Genomic DNA, 16,671 nt, shown 5'->3' on the forward strand with positions numbered 1-16,671 from the left:
CCTGATCCAGGGATCTACCAAAAGTGCAGCCTCCCGTCTCCCACGCTGTGAGAATATGCATACAGCGTGTGCTGGTTGCTACTTAAACCAGCACGCGCTGTGTGCAGCTTCTGAGAAGATACGCTAGTAGCGTAGCGGGACCTATGCAAAATGCGCAGCTGACCTCCTCGCTATGCTAATAGCGTATCTTCTCAGAAGCTGCACACAGTGCGCGCCGGTTTAAGTAGTAACCAGCACGCGCTGTATGCATATTCTGACAGCGTGGGAGACGGGAGGCTGCACTTGTCGGTGAATCCGGGGTTCAGGTGAGTATTTAAAAAAATGGTTTATTTTATGTTCCCGGGGATGGTCTCCTCAATCCGGGGACTGTCCCCAGAAATCGGGGATGAATGTAGGGCTGCAACAACTAATCGACTAAGCCGATTATAATCAATGATTGAAAATGTTGTCAACGTTTTCAATCATTGATTAATCAGCTTTCGATTAGTTGGCCCTGGTCACGACTCCACACGCGCCACACCTCCTCCCCGCCTCACGATTGCTGCTGCCAGACCCGCACACCCGCATCCATGCTCCACACGCCGCACCTCCTCCCCGCCTCACACTTGCCGCTGCCAGACCCGCCCGCCCACATCCACGCCCCACAAGCCGCACCGCCCCCCCGCCCGCATCCACGCTCCACAAACCGCACCTCCTCCCTGCCTCACGCTTGCCGCTGCCAGACCCACCAGCCCGTATCCACGCTCCACACGCCGCACCTAGTCACTGCCCACACCACATCCACGATCGGCACAGCGACGCAGGGAGAAGAAGTAAGGAGGAGCAGGCGTGAGGGGATGACAGCCGCCGACAGACAGGCCCGATCTCAGAAGCAAGTTGCTGGAAGACTGCTCAGTTAAGCCTGCACTTTCCCACACATGGTGGTCTATAATGTATTGCTGGGATAGTGGGATTTGTAGTCCTCTAAAGCTGATGGTACATTGCGATGTACTGTATATTATACAGAGCAATATACCATCAGCTATAGAGGACTACAAATCCCAGTAATACATTGTACACTGAATGTATAATGTATTGCTGGGATTTGTTGTACTCCCCTATAGCTGGTGGTATCCTGCATTGCGCTGTATAGAGGACTACAAAACCCTGCAATAATACATTATACAGCACAATGCGGAATACCGCCAGCTATAATGTACTATTGCTGGGATTTGTAGTCCTCTATACAGCGCAATGCAGAATACCGCCAGCTATCGAGGAATACAACAAATCCCAGCAATAGTACATTATAGCTGGCGGTATTCTGCATTCCGCTGTATAATGTACTATTGCTGGGATTTGTAGTCCTCTATAGCCGATGCCATTTTGCATTCATTGCTGTATAATTTTACACTTTCTATTTCACTATATTGCACACTACACTTTTTTTTATTTCCACCCCTCCAAGCTTGCTCCTGTGATGGACTACAATCTCAGTACAAACTAGTAGTCCCATCACTGGAGCCATTAAAAACAAAATCTGATTAACAGGGTAATCGAATTTAATAATCTGCTAACTAATCGATTTTGAAAATAATCGTTAGCTGCAGCTCTAGATAAATGGTCACCCTACACCAGGGATCCCCCACTAACCACCAGGGAGCCTCCACTGGCCACCGGGGAGCTACCACAGAGCCCCCACTAATTATTAGGGAGCCCCCACTGGCCAACACAGATCTTGCACTGACCAGTAGAGAGCCCGCACTGACCACCTGACAGTCCGCATTGGCCACCTGAGAGCCTAATTAGGGAGCCGTCTGTGCTGCACCCACACGCACCCGTGAAACTCTCTGGGCCCCTGGTGAGAGCCCGCACAGCCCACCTGAGACCCTGGAGACATCAGGCGACGAACCCAGAGCAACAGAGTATGTAGCTTCATATTATTCTGCATTGCTGTAATATGTATTGCTGGGACTTGTATTCCCCCTATAGCTGATGCTGTTCTGCATTGCTGTATAATGGTATTGCTGGGAATTGGAGTTATCTATAGCCAATGCCATTCTGCAATGCTATATAATGTATTTCTGAGATTTATAGTCCTCTATAGCTGGTGCTATTATTCTACATTGTTGTATAATGTGCTGAGATTTGTAGTCCCTTTACAGCTTGGAGTTAGTGGCAGAACTACCAGGGTCGCAGCAGTCGTACACGCGTACACAGCACTGACAAGGCATCCCTCCACTACCAATGTGCTATAATTTTCCTCAACCGATACATTTCTCTGTCGCGTCACTTCCAGGTGCGCATGTCATGAAGAAAGGGGGTCATGAAAACAGCTGATTCGGATGACTCGACCCCACTGGAAGTGACACAGTCAAGAAAATTTATAGGATCGAGAAAAATTATAGAACACTGACTTTGAAACTATCCAGCCCCTCCCACTATCCTCCCACAGCTCACAGCCCAGAAGCATGGACAGCCAGCGGCGGTCTACAGTGGTGAGAGTGCCTAAGTACCGGACATGGAGCGGAGTAAGGCCAGAACCATGAAGGGAGCCCAGTAGGAGGAGAGCACCATCCACTAGCCAGTCACCCCTTTCATCAACTTACCAGGAGTCCTCACATCTCCCGACCATTTACACTACCGTTACATGGATGGCAAAAGTGGCAGACGGGCGGGGAGAAGGTGGGGGAAGAGACAGAGTGGGAGGGGGGCCAAGTTGCTGCACCATGGGCCTCTGGGTTGTACTTGCCCCCAGGGCTAAAAGTTGCCAGTCAGCCCCTGGGACATGCACTCCTCCCTGTACTGAGTGAATATAAGTACAACATTTGTTATAGATGCCTTCTAAAGACAATCTGTGGCATAGACATGTTTTGAAGCTTCAAGAAGATAGGCCTCATCTCTGTACATAAACCATTTTAACATGTGGGCTCCTGTTTAACTCTGTAACAAAGAACATCACAACAGGAATACAACATTGAAATACATACCAGCGTCATCATCATGTCCACGGGACTGACTTTGTTCGGATTCATCTTGTAAAGCAGTTTCTTCAGTTGCTCAAATGTAGGCCTTTGTGCGAGGTTTTGGCTTCTGCACCTTCTGATCAGCTGCAGTAGAAATTAGAGAAAGAGGAAATCCAGGGTCTTTTTCATGTCAGATTTGGATCAGTTGCAGTAGCACACAGATACATTGCAGTCTCCATGTGTAGTGAAAAGCCTTTGCTGTGATATCACTGAGACAGGTCACCTTGGATTAACTTAATACACTGGCATACAGTGATCTAGGTATTAGAGGCAGCACAAGTGCTTCCCAATGGATAACAGCAGTCTTTAGTTTGCGTTAGTGAGGTCTGTAATTTTACATTTGGCAAAAACATGCACTATGTTTATGAATTGTTTTTGCTTTTAAACCAATTTTTTACTTTAGTGCTATGCTCTAGAAAGAGGATATCGTTTTTTTCCCTGTTACAATTAACCAATAGGAATGCAGAATACAAGTGGCACAGTGGACTTCGACTTCAGACTTTCTGTGTGAACAACATATAGGGGTAAATTTATTAACGTGTTTGTGACAAAATTTTTGGCGCAAATACCAATATTTTTTTTTAAGTGTTATTGCAACATATTCATGTTTGTGACTCACTGCACATGTTTTGGGACATTTCGCATAATATTTCAACTACACAGTAATTGTGTACAGCATTTACGACAGTAAAAGACCTCCAAACAGACGCACATCCTAGAAGTTCTCCTGAGCACTTCTTAAACTATAGCAAAGATGACTCATACCCTCAAGTTAGCTGAGTGCCTCAGCAGGAGCGGAACTACCGGTGGTGCAGCCCATGCAGTCTACCCAGTGCCCAAGGCTGGAGGGGCCCACTGACAGGGGAGGAGGTGGAGGAGGCTGGGGCTGGGACCCAGCAGTGCCAGTCTGGCAGCGGAGGAGGCTGGGCGGAGGAAGCCAGCAGCGGCAGGTATGAAGCTGCATGTGCAGGGAAAGGGACCACGACCAGCCCACCTGAGACCCTGCAGAGCCCACCATAGAGAGTCTCTGCGGGCTGTGCAGGATCTATGGTGGGCTGTGTGGGGTCTCAGATGGGCTCTGCAAGATCTCTGGTGGGTCCAGAGTCCAGTGCGTTGCTAAGTCCAGAGTCCAATGCATATACTGTTCTGATTACTGTATAATGTATTACTGGGATTTGTAGTCCTCCTATAGATGGTGCCATTCTGCATTAGAGTGTAAGCTCCACTGTACAGAAACTAATGTGACTGGTTAGGTGTTCTCTGTACAGCATTGTGGTATATGTCAGAGCTATATAAATGTATAAAATAGTGTGAGAATGTGGGGGGACATTAGATTGTAAGCTCCTGTGGTGCAGAGACCAGTAAGATCCGCTCCCGCCCAGGGCCCTTTATTCCTTAGGTCTGCCACTGTGCCTCAGGGCTTTTCAGCAATCATCCAGAAAGTTCCCAGCAAGCTTGCAACAGTTTAGAGACAATTTAGAGACAGAAAAATATAGAGACAGTTTTGAGACAATTCTCCTTAAGAAGGCATTTAAGAATGAGACATAAACTAAGATAATAAACCTGTCGCTATATGCACTAGAAATAAGGGATACGACAGTTTGAGAGATGCTGAGGATGCAACAACATTGATAAATTCCCCCAAAGTTTTTCCTCTGCATTTCAGATAGGATCAATAAAGCACAGAATTCTGAATGCTTCATATTGTTTGTTTTCTGTATCTGCTATCTTGTTATATATTCAAATTCGTAAAACTGAACTCTAGGCAAATATCTATGATATCTATGGGCAAAAAATAAATATGTAGTTCTATATTGAATTTCCATAAGTTCTATCCCACTCCTAAAAATGATATTGATCAGGACATTTGTAAAGTTACTTACTGAAGATGCCCATTGGATGTACTTCCTCAATGCAGTGACACAATTTCACTGAACATGCTCTTCAATGTGCCACCACTCTAACTAATCCTATTGATATCTGACATTCTATGTTCAGTAGGGATGCACCGATAAAGCGGCCGCCAAAACATATCGGCCGAAAATGGCACTTTTGGCTAAATGCCGAAAGTGCCATTTTCCTGCCGATACACCGGCGCATCCCTGCTTTCTCTCCTCCCCGCTGAATGCTGCTCTGTGTCTAAGCGGGGAGGAGAGAAAGTGTGACAGCCGGCCGAACGCTGCGGGAGGAGAGCGCTGTGAGCGGCCGGCGTCTCTCTTCCCACACCGCTCAGCCTCTTATCACAGTCCGGCAGAGCGGTGTGTGGGCGGAGACAGTCCGCACTGTCACAGGAGGCTGAGCTCTCCTCCCTGCTCCGCTCACTCAGCCTCCTGTGACAGTGTGTCAGGAAGGAGTGATCACTGAGTGTTTGTAGATAATTGAGTACATTGTATGTTGACTATATCCTCAATTATGAATGATTGGGAGTGATCTACATCACCTCCTGTTCATTCATAGTTGCAGTTATAGTAAATACACTTTGTTCTCATGTAATCAATGAACAGGAACACTCAGTATAGAGGATTCCTGTTCATTTATAATGGGGGATACAGAAAAAGAGATAGAGGACTCTGTGTTCTTAATCTCTTTTCTATTTTAAAAGGGAAATATAAGGGGTTTGTAAAAGTAAAGTAAAAATTATTTAATAAAAATGAATAAATAAATAAAAACAAATATTAACAAAATTTAAATGTTTATTAAAAAAGAAATAAAATAAAGTATTTAAAAAATTTGAAAAAATTAAAATAAAAACATTTTCGGTTTTGGGCTGACAATTTTTTATTTCGGTTTTGAAATTTCCATTTCGGTGCACCTCTAATGTTCAGTAAAAGTTATTAAACCAACTCAAGGTGTGGTGTGGATCCATAGTAGAGGTTTCTTATAGAGGAAGACAGGGAGACCCGTTAGTTCTGTTTACTGTAGATCATCCCTTTAGAGCCAGCAGTAGTGTTATCCTATATTGGGACAGCGCTGACCAGGAAGGGGGAGCGCTACATTTGATTTTGCTATTTTTTTTCTTTATTTGGAGGGTGTGTATTTATGTACAGTATACCGTATTTTGGCGCACCGGACCATAGGACGCAGGGAGGTCCGGTGCACCTTATGGAGCACTGAACAGACCGGAGCTTTATTGTTCTTTTTATTTGTGTCCTGAACTTTTTATAATGCAATTGATCATTATTTGTGTACCATTTTAAAGGTTTAATTTTACTTTTTTTTCACCGCCTATTTTTTTTTCTTCTATAAAAATGGTAAAGAAATTAGACTAATAAACAGCTGTTTTTTGCATAAGAACAGGCCCAGGGTACTTAAGTGGAGCTTCCAGAAGCCTCAGGAGCTAATAAAGTCCATTGCATCTTAAAACCATCCTATTTTTGCCTTCGCTGATGATGCTAGTGCATTTAGCCAACATGCAGACATTTTGTCAAATTATCTGCTTTTTACCAAAATATTCAGTTTTGAACATCCAGGAAGGGTTTACCTATCATGGTTAAAACCTGGGGCAGATTATTTTTAACCCCACCCCCTTCCTCCTCTATAAAGTTATTTTCAGTAGTAAACATAAAATTAAATAAATACTAATAATTGGCAGAAAAATGGAAATAGTGAAAATTTTATTTATCTGAATGTTGGTAAAAGAAAATGAAATTAAGTGTTTAATATGGAAATATAGGGATAATAAAAATGTGCTAACTAAAATAAAATTCAAACATAAAGATAATAAAGCAGCGAGCTTTGACAGGCCTACAGAGAACTACATTATAGTAATATAATACTCTAAAACACCTGTCACTTCACAATACATAGGCAAAAAATGGCTATAATGACAATACATGGACCCCAGCTAGGCAACTATATACAATACATAGTGTCAACTGTTACAATATGTAGGCTACCAAAAGGGAATCAATACAAATACAAAACAGCCAGTTGTAGCAATATATGGCTAACAAATGCACAAAGCAGACAATATGCAGGCAGCAAATGGGCAATTGTGACTATATGGGGGCAACAAACAGGCAATCGTAACTATATGGGGGTAACTCCTCAACAAACCTCCTCTTTCCGTTAAAACATTTACAAATCATCTCAGCAGAGTGAGGGAAGTACTCCTATGATTTCTCTTGACTTGTCATGTAATGCTTTTCCTGAGCTCTACATCACCTCTGTAGGGTGCCAGGGTAACGCTGTGTTCTGCATTCAATGGAAGGTGCTGTCCTAAACACAGGTTGACTGCTCACCCCATCCCCCTCGGTAAGCCACTGGGTGTGAGTACACTGTGATATTTGTAATTTTCTTTTTTTACCTATACATACACTAACATCTAACTTACAAAGGACATTAAGCATAAATCATATTTATGAGTGTTTTTAAATGTTAATGATTCATTGTCAAATATGTGCCTGAATAAGAACACATAATCGATGGAAATGTCAGGTCAGCCCTGCAGGGTGAAGGGGGATTTCCTGATTTTTTCCATTAGGAAAAAAAAATCAGGAAATATACAGTTGTATTTTAGTAATATTCAGAATGTCATTTATATTTTCTCTAGCCAGGGCACTTCCAGTCTAAATGCATAATCAGTTGATATTGAACTGATACCAATAGCTTGCATAGCATGAATAGAACATACGTAGCAGTGAGGAGCTTACTACAGGATCCAGGTAGAACAGCCCTCTAATGCATAGATGTTTAATTATTCTTAATTAAAGCCAAACTGCAAGCGAATATAAAACAAATAAAATTGTACCCCCACCTCAGCTGATGAAGAATATAATGTTGGTTTTTCAAGGGGATAATCTAAATCTATTACACAGTCCCCCAGTCTTCCTCATCACCACTTCCAGCTGTGATGACCAATCTCTCAAAAGCCCTTCTTCTTCCCAGTCTTGTCGCCCCCCCTCTCACCAACATCATCACATACAATGCAGGACCAGCGGGTCCTGCATTATACATGATGTCATAGGATTATTGACCCTGTGGGATCAGTTAAATAAAATGTACGGAAACTACTAGTTTAAAATGATGTATGAGAGTTTTTTTTACTTTTTCTGATCAAAACATTAAAACATATAATAACAATATATAGGTGTTTTTTTGTCACATTCATTTTAAATGAACCATTATTGTTTTCTCATGAAACATTTTTTTCCCCTGCTCCTTAAAAGCACCTTTTCTGCCCTCAAATTGTAATTTATAGGTATGCGTATTAGGTCCATTGTTTTTCAGCTCTGTCTGCGTACTGATCACAATAGTTCATCTACAACTGTAAGCTGTAGTATACTATGAAAATACCCACAGCCCACTGACATCCTTGAAAGGTTCCTCTTCTGATACTCTTGTTGATGCGTTTCACTCCTGCGAGAACTTACAGAGCACAAGTATCTAAATGCAATAGATGCGCTCAATTGTTAAACATACAAAGCACATGCAGCATGGGTCAGCAAACTCCAGCCCTTTAGCTGTTGTAGAACTACAAATACCATGAGGCATTGCAAGACTGACAGCAGCAACACCCAGAGGCAGATGCATGATGGGATTTGTGGTTTCACCACAGCTGGAGAACTAGAGTTTGCCTACCCCTGATATACAGTATATTAAATAAAACGGAGCAGCAGCACTGATGAGATTTTTACTTTGCTATCTCTTCCTTTCAGAAAGCTCTACATGTTAATCTGACCATACACGTTAAAAGTCCTTTAGATCTACTAACATCTATGTAATGCAAGGACCTGCATGACTTGATAAACATTGAATGCATTTTTGGTAGGCCCTTACATCACATAGTTTTCTAAATGAGATTGTATGGAGATTCTACCATTAATATGTGATTGGTATGGCTAGCTTTAGATGAATATAACTATGAAGTCTAATTTGCTAGAGTGCTGTGCCACCCTTTCCCTTTCCTAGCATGACTGCAGCTGTTGGGGATTTCAGGAGTCTGATCTCAAGACTTAGGTCAAGTGTCAGGTACAGTACTTAGGCTTGCTGTGTATAGCACATATTTTTTTTAAATCTTAATTATTTTTCAACTGGTTTAAAGACAGATGTATCTGCTTCAAAATAGGAACAAAGGATAAAAATAAATATCCTACTGCAAAAAAAGGTTACTTGTTTTATTCTTGAGTGACTCACCTCTGCATATTCTGATGGACATGGACAGGCATTATCTGCTTTACCCTTAATTAACTCTGGTAACGGAAGGCAGCAGTGCTCTGCTGAATTTGTATCTCCTTTCTAAACAATAAAGGCAGAAGTAAACATCTCAAAGACCACTATAACATTATATTTATAAGCAAATACACAAAAGTGATCACAAGCATGGAGCGACTAGATTTTTGTGTTAATTCCAAGGACTGGAATCACTAGTGATTATAAAATACTGTTGAACTTTGAGTGTGATCCATTGTGCTATGCCTCCCTGATTCTCCTTGATAGTTTGTCAATAGATTATCCTCTTCTGAATGCTGAGTGACCATGATTACTTATTATGTATATGCAGTTTTATCTTTGCATCCTGAATGTTACTTAAGCATCTCATTAAATCCTCTTAATCCTACCACTTCAAATGCTTCCTAGAGACCATATGTCATGACACATATTTTAAATTATTGATACTCGTGTTATTAGCCATGTTTATCTTTGCATTCCCCTTGTTCTATTGAGTGTCATCGTCCAATCTCAGCTATCTGATATTTATTATGTCACCTTCCTTGCAGAGATCATGTTCATTTCCTTTCATCTTTAAAACATAGTAGATTATTCCCTAACTCTGTGTGAATACATTTTATCCCTTATACTGGAAGTCTAACTAAGGTCAAAGCTCCAACTTTGGCCCAGCTAAAGTGCACCTGTAGTTTTTAAGAAAAACATATGCCATTAGGAAGGTAGGCAGAAAAGTTTCTGTCCCTGTGTTTTTCAGCTTTTTAGTGTATTTAGGGCACTGTTACCCCCGCCACCCAAACCATTCAAGCTTGAGTGCTGTCCATAGTAAGGTGAGGATGTGAAAAAAATTGCGTATGTTATGCTTAACCTTTTCAATAAAATGTAAATTAAAAGCAAATCCCGTTACCTAAGAATTACTAGCCTGATATGGACTGACGTTTTTATAGCAGGGCCCCATTCCAGACCACTGGCATTGGGTTCTTCAACCACACTAGTGCTCTAAAATGTGGTGTGCCACGATTTCTGTGTACCTTGGAAAGTATCTAAATGTGCCTCACTGATTGGTGAGGATGGTGAGTGTTTCTAAAGGACATGGTTTATTGTCATACAAGTTTTTGTTTTTTTAAATATTATATTTTCATTAAAAAAAACAACGACATTAAGAAAACAACAATCCACATCAGGGGCATGGCCCATAAAAAAATGGGAGGTGACTACAAAATTGTGGGTGGTGTGAACCTTGGTCTTTTGTACAGGTAATATTGCCACTATAACCCTAATAAGAGTGAGTCACAAGCTTGGGACTCTTGCCAGAAGACCTGTATTCTTGGTCTGGGCTTGGCACTGTTAATGCCTTTGGCAGATTGTTAAAAATCCCCACTGCTTCTACTAACAAATGCTATGGTCAGTATACTTAGTTCTAAAGTTTATACCAATAAATTGTTATGTGTGGCACTGAAAAAGCTGTACACATCTTAGTGCAAAGTGCAGATCCTTTTTTTTTCTCTACACCAAAACAACAATTAAGACAAGAAAAAAATGTTACTCATATTTTGACTTGCAGATTTTAATATTTATTTTGTTAAACATTTGTTATAATTTTCCTCTAATAATAAATACTTTATGTAAGTATTTACATAATGGACCTGTCTTTCTTTAGCTAGACTAACAATTTGGTCACATAATCTTAATATAAAACGGGTTTGTTCATGGAACAAATATCTTTTATTTGGTAGTCACTTAAAAATGAAAAAGCATCTAGCAACCTAAAATATTATTTTCTGGTGTGTGATTAAGTATGAAAGCAAGTAATGTCAATTTTAGAACTACAAAGATAAAATTAGTAAATGTCTTACCGATGAGGGGTCATTTCTGATTGCTATTTCCAGTAAAATAATAGCGTAGCTGAAAAGCACAATTTATTGACCACAACAATTATTCACAACATAAACTGTGAACACTATGCATTTTTACTCCAGCCCTTTAGCTGTTGTAGAACTACAAATACCATGAGGCATTGCAAGACTGACAGCAGCAACACCCAGAGGCAGATGCATGATGGGATTTGTGGTTTCACCACAGCTGGAGAACTAGAGTTTGCCTACCCCTGATATACAGTATATTAAATAAAACGGAGCAGCAGCACTGATGAGATTTTTACTTTGCTATCTCTTCCTTTCAGAAAGCTCTACATGTTAATCTGACCATACACGTTAAAAGTCCTTTAGATCTACTAACATCTATGTAATGCAAGGACCTGCATGACTTGATAAACATTGAATGCATTTTTGGTAGGCCCTTACATCACATAGTTTTCTAAATGAGATTGTATGGAGATTCTACCATTAATATGTGATTGGTATGGCTAGCTTTAGATGAATATAACTATGAAGTCTAATTTGCTAGAGTGCTGTGCCACCCTTTCCCTTTCCTAGCATGACTGCAGCTGTTGGGGATTTCAGGAGTCTGATCTCAAGACTTAGGTCAAGTGTCAGGTACAGTACTTAGGCTTGCTGTGTATAGCACATATTTTTTTTAAATCTTAATTATTTTTCAACTGGTTTAAAGACAGATGTATCTGCTTCAAAATAGGAACAAAGGATAAAAATAAATATCCTACTGCAAAAAAAGGTTACTTGTTTTATTCTTGAGTGACTCACCTCTGCATATTCTGATGGACATGGACAGGCATTATCTGCTTTACCCTTAATTAACTCTGGTAACGGAAGGCAGCAGTGCTCTGCTGAATTTGTATCTCCTTTCTAAACAATAAAGGCAGAAGTAAACATCTCAAAGACCACTATAACATTATATTTATAAGCAAATACACAAAAGTGATCACAAGCATGGAGCGACTAGATTTTTGTGTTAATTCCAAGGACTGGAATCACTAGTGATTATAAAATACTGTTGAACTTTGAGTGTGATCCATTGTGCTATGCCTCCCTGATTCTCCTTGATAGTTTGTCAATAGATTATCCTCTTCTGAATGCTGAGTGACCATGATTACTTATTATGTATATGCAGTTTTATCTTTGCATCCTGAATGTTACTTAAGCATCTCATTAAATCCTCTTAATCCTACCACTTCAAATGCTTCCTAGAGACCATATGTCATGACACATATTTTAAATTATTGATACTCGTGTTATTAGCCATGTTTATCTTTGCATTCCCCTTGTTCTATTGAGTGTCATCGTCCAATCTCAGCTATCTGATATTTATTATGTCACCTTCCTTGCAGAGATCATGTTCATTTCCTTTCATCTTTAAAACATAGTAGATTATTCCCTAACTCTGTGTGAATACATTTTATCCCTTATACTGGAAGTCTAACTAAGGTCAAAGCTCCAACTTTGGCCCAGCTAAAGTGCACCTGTAGTTTTTAAGAAAAACATATGCCATTAGGAAGGTAGGCAGAAAAGTTTCTGTCCCTGTGTTTTTCAGCTTTTTAGTGTATTTAGGGCACTGTTACCCCCGCCACCCAAACCATTCAAGCTTGAGTGCTGTCCATAGTAAGGTGAGGATGTGAAAAAAATTGCGTATGTTATGCTTAACCTTTTCAATAAAATGTAAATTAAAAGCAAATCCCGTTACCTAAGAATTACTAGCCTGATATGGACTGACGTTTTTATAGCAGGGCCCCATTCCAGACCACTGGCATTGGGTTCTTCAACCACACTAGTGCTCTAAAATGTGGTGTGCCACGATTTCTGTGTACCTTGGAAAGTATCTAAATGTGCCTCACTGATTGGTGAGGATGGTGAGTGTTTCTAAAGGACATGGTTTATTGTCATACAAGTTTTTGTTTTTTTAAATATTATATTTTCATTAAAAAAAACAACGACATTAAGAAAACAACAATCCACATCAGGGGCATGGCCCATAAAAAAATGGGAGGTGACTACAAAATTGTGGGTGGTGTGAACCTTGGTCTTTTGTACAGGTAATATTGCCACTATAACCCTAATAAGAGTGAGTCACAAGCTTGGGACTCTTGCCAGAAGACCTGTATTCTTGGTCTGGGCTTGGCACTGTTAATGCCTTTGGCAGATTGTTAAAAATCCCCACTGCTTCTACTAACAAATGCTATGGTCAGTATACTTAGTTCTAAAGTTTATACCAATAAATTGTTATGTGTGGCACTGAAAAAGCTGTACACATCTTAGTGCAAAGTGCAGATCCTTTTTTTTTCTCTACACCAAAACAACAATTAAGACAAGAAAAAAATGTTACTCATATTTTGACTTGCAGATTTTAATATTTATTTTGTTAAACATTTGTTATAATTTTCCTCTAATAATAAATACTTTATGTAAGTATTTACATAATGGACCTGTCTTTCTTTAGCTAGACTAACAATTTGGTCACATAATCTTAATATAAAACGGGTTTGTTCATGGAACAAATATCTTTTATTTGGTAGTCACTTAAAAATGAAAAAGCATCTAGCAACCTAAAATATTATTTTCTGGTGTGTGATTAAGTATGAAAGCAAGTAATGTCAATTTTAGAACTACAAAGATAAAATTAGTAAATGTCTTACCGATGAGGGGTCATTTCTGATTGCTATTTCCAGTAAAATAATAGCGTAGCTGAAAAGCACAATTTATTGACCACAACAATTATTCACAACATAAACTGTGAACACTATGCATTTTTCCTATGTACTTATTTAAAAAAAACATTTTGGACAGTTTTTAAAGGCAAACATTGTAATTAATAATTATTCTTCAAATAAAAAATAATACATTTCTTTTTATTAGCCACTAAGCTACATAGTGTTGCCACATACTGCTGTGCTATTGTGCAGCTTGAAAGCAGGTTGAAGTATATATCACCACCATGTTACATACCCTATTTGCATGGTTTTTGTAGTACAAATAAGATACGAAAACTAGCCATCATTATATGACATTCAATTTTCAGCTCAATGAGGCTAACAATTAGTACCTGAGTGCAACACTGTACCCTTAGATCAGCCATAGACTAGTGAATCAGTTATCAGTTTTGATATAGGAGATTTCTTGTCCCCTAGCCGATTGACACACCATCATGAAGGCTAAGTCTCTAGACAAAGAGGTGCCAGTATGCAGAATGCTTGTATATCTAAACATATATCTAGTACCTATATATGTCAGCTTCTGCAGATTTCCCTTGGCTGGATATAGATTGAACTTCAGGTGGTATGTATGCTTGAGCTGAAGTCTCTTGGTACGTATTGTACTCATCTGCAGAAACTGTTTTGCGGAAAGTGTCCAAGCCATAATCTAAAAGAAGGCAAAGAATAATGATAACATGAGTGAGTGAATTCACAATCAATGGATGCATGAATTTTGATGATTAATCAGTCGGTAATATTCATTCATTCTAGCTTTCATTTTTCATATTTGTTTGTAGTGTTAAGCTTTAATCACATGTACTGTACATATCTCGTCCCCCAACTGGAAGGCAAACATTTTAATTCTCCAAGCTCATCTGAATTTTTCAATTAGCCATAGAAGTTGTTAAATACTGTTTTTAGCTTGTTTCTTGTAGACCAATATGTACTCAGTGACCACTATATTTGGCACACAACCCCATTAAAATATATCTAAACCCATTTTTTTTCCAAATGCTATAGTAAAGGCATAGGAAGTGGATAGAGCCACTATTCGTTTTTTTGGGGGTTTTTTTGCCATCTCTGCCCTATTTGGGGAGATTGTCCTGTAGACACAACTGGAAGTGGGAGGAAATCTCATGAAAATGAACTAAATCATTGTTGTCATCGGAACAAGTCTGCTTTTGTTCTGGTGACAACTTAACATTTGGGATAATTTGTGTAACTATTAAATGTTTGTTAATGCTAGATATGGTGGTTGCCATAACCAGCTAGTTTGAGAGAAGATTATCTTTGTCTGTAGGTGATTTTACCTGCAACAGTTCACTTGCAACACAGTAAAGTACTGTCATTGATACTTTTTTTTTTTTATTTGCTGTAGCAGTTAAATTTTTAGGATCAGCTCTCAGGATTTTCCAGACAACTAAAAAGCTTGTCCTTGTTCTTGGACTGGGAAAAGGGGAACACCCTGAAAGCTTGTACAGAAAGTGTAACGGTTAGTGCAAATAAAAAAAGTATCATACTTATATATCCTATGTCTGTAGGCCTACAGTATGTAGACTTCAAGCCTCGGGGGGGTCCCCTACTTGTTAATGGCACAATGTCTAAAGAAACTATTACTACTATATGCTAACTCACAGACCCCAGAAAGTACCCTAATACACGCAATGAAAAGAAGAGCTACCCAACATTTACCAAATTTAAAACCAATTGGTTATTCATATGTAATTATTTTCCGATTTTCTTATTTCAAAATAGAAAAAAAACACTTCACTCACCTGTAATTTTACAAACCCATCGATCATCATTGACACAGTTTGTGGATTTAAGCCGTGAATGGAACATTTTATGCTGATGTAGATATGCCATTCCATTTGCTATGTCATTAGCAAAGGAAAATCTGAACACAGCAGAAAATACTTTACATTGGAGACCAGGGGGTTACGGATCGCAAGGGAGCACTGGATGGACCAAAGGAGCAGTTGATTGGGCCTCTGGTGCAATATTACATCATGCCTTATCTGACCATCTAATTTTAGGCGGTCGGTTTTTTCCGGTGAAAGGAAGATGTGTTCGTTCACAGGGAGATTGACACTTTCTACTATTAGCACTTGGATACATTGGAGTGTTTTTTGGGGTGTTTTCTTATATGGATTGTGGATCACATTGGGACTTAGTTTTCAATTGTTTAAAGACACTAATTATTGTGTGAAGCACTTTTATTGGATTTCTTCATATCCATGTATTATTAATTGGACACTTTTAACTATTTATTGCACATGAATTATTACTAATTAATTATCTGATATGCACTTTATTATGAGATTTATTTAATGATTTATATCGATTTATTGTATATTTAACACTAGGTTTGCACTTTATACATTGATATTAATCTTTGGGATATACACAACATTTTTTTATATGAATTTTTAGTGCTGTGCATTTTTGATTTAGATAACTATAAGTGGTCACACTTTGAGTACAGCAGCTTTCTATTTAAGATTAAGGTTCCAAAGCCCGAATACTACTACCTATAATGAAAACCAGAGCTACCCAATTTACCAAATTTAAATCCAATCAGTTATTAATATGTAACTATTTCCTTATTTTATTATTTCAAAATAGAAAAAAAAACCACTTCACTCACCTGTAATTTTACAAACCCATCGATCATCAATGACACAGTTTGTGGACTTAAGCCGTGAATGGAACATTTTATGCTGATGTAGATATGCCATTCCATTTGCTATGTCATTAGCAAAGGAAAACCTGAACACAGCAGAAAATACTTTACATGTTGGGTAGTTTAACATATAAGAATTTGAAAAATAATGATAATCATCACCTATACCAGAGTAGTGATCATTTTGAGATATTAATTAAATAAAAAGTGTATAT

General features: G+C 39.2%; 1 protein-coding gene across 1 annotated transcript in view; it reads right to left on the reverse strand.

Moving 5' to 3' along the window:
• LOC108785406 (atrial natriuretic peptide receptor 1-like) overlaps positions 1–16,671 on the reverse strand; it is a 108,932-nt gene that overhangs the window by 39,182 nt on the left and 53,079 nt on the right. Inside the window, exons 16-20 of the mRNA XM_018554463.1 lie at positions 16,421–16,542; positions 14,299–14,440; positions 13,717–13,765; positions 11,831–11,932; positions 2,970–3,089 (exon numbers count right to left, since the gene is read on the reverse strand). Coding sequence (XP_018409965.1) covers positions 2,970–3,089; positions 11,831–11,932; positions 13,717–13,765; positions 14,299–14,440; positions 16,421–16,542 — 535 coding nt within the window. The remainder of the gene's footprint in view (positions 1–2,969; positions 3,090–11,830; positions 11,933–13,716; positions 13,766–14,298; positions 14,441–16,420; positions 16,543–16,671) is intronic.

The sequence above is a fragment of the Nanorana parkeri genome, unplaced genomic scaffold (genome assembly GCF_000935625.1).
Source record: "Nanorana parkeri isolate BGI_ZX_2015 unplaced genomic scaffold, ASM93562v1 scaffold160, whole genome shotgun sequence".
NCBI lineage: Eukaryota > Metazoa > Chordata > Amphibia > Anura > Dicroglossidae > Nanorana > Nanorana parkeri.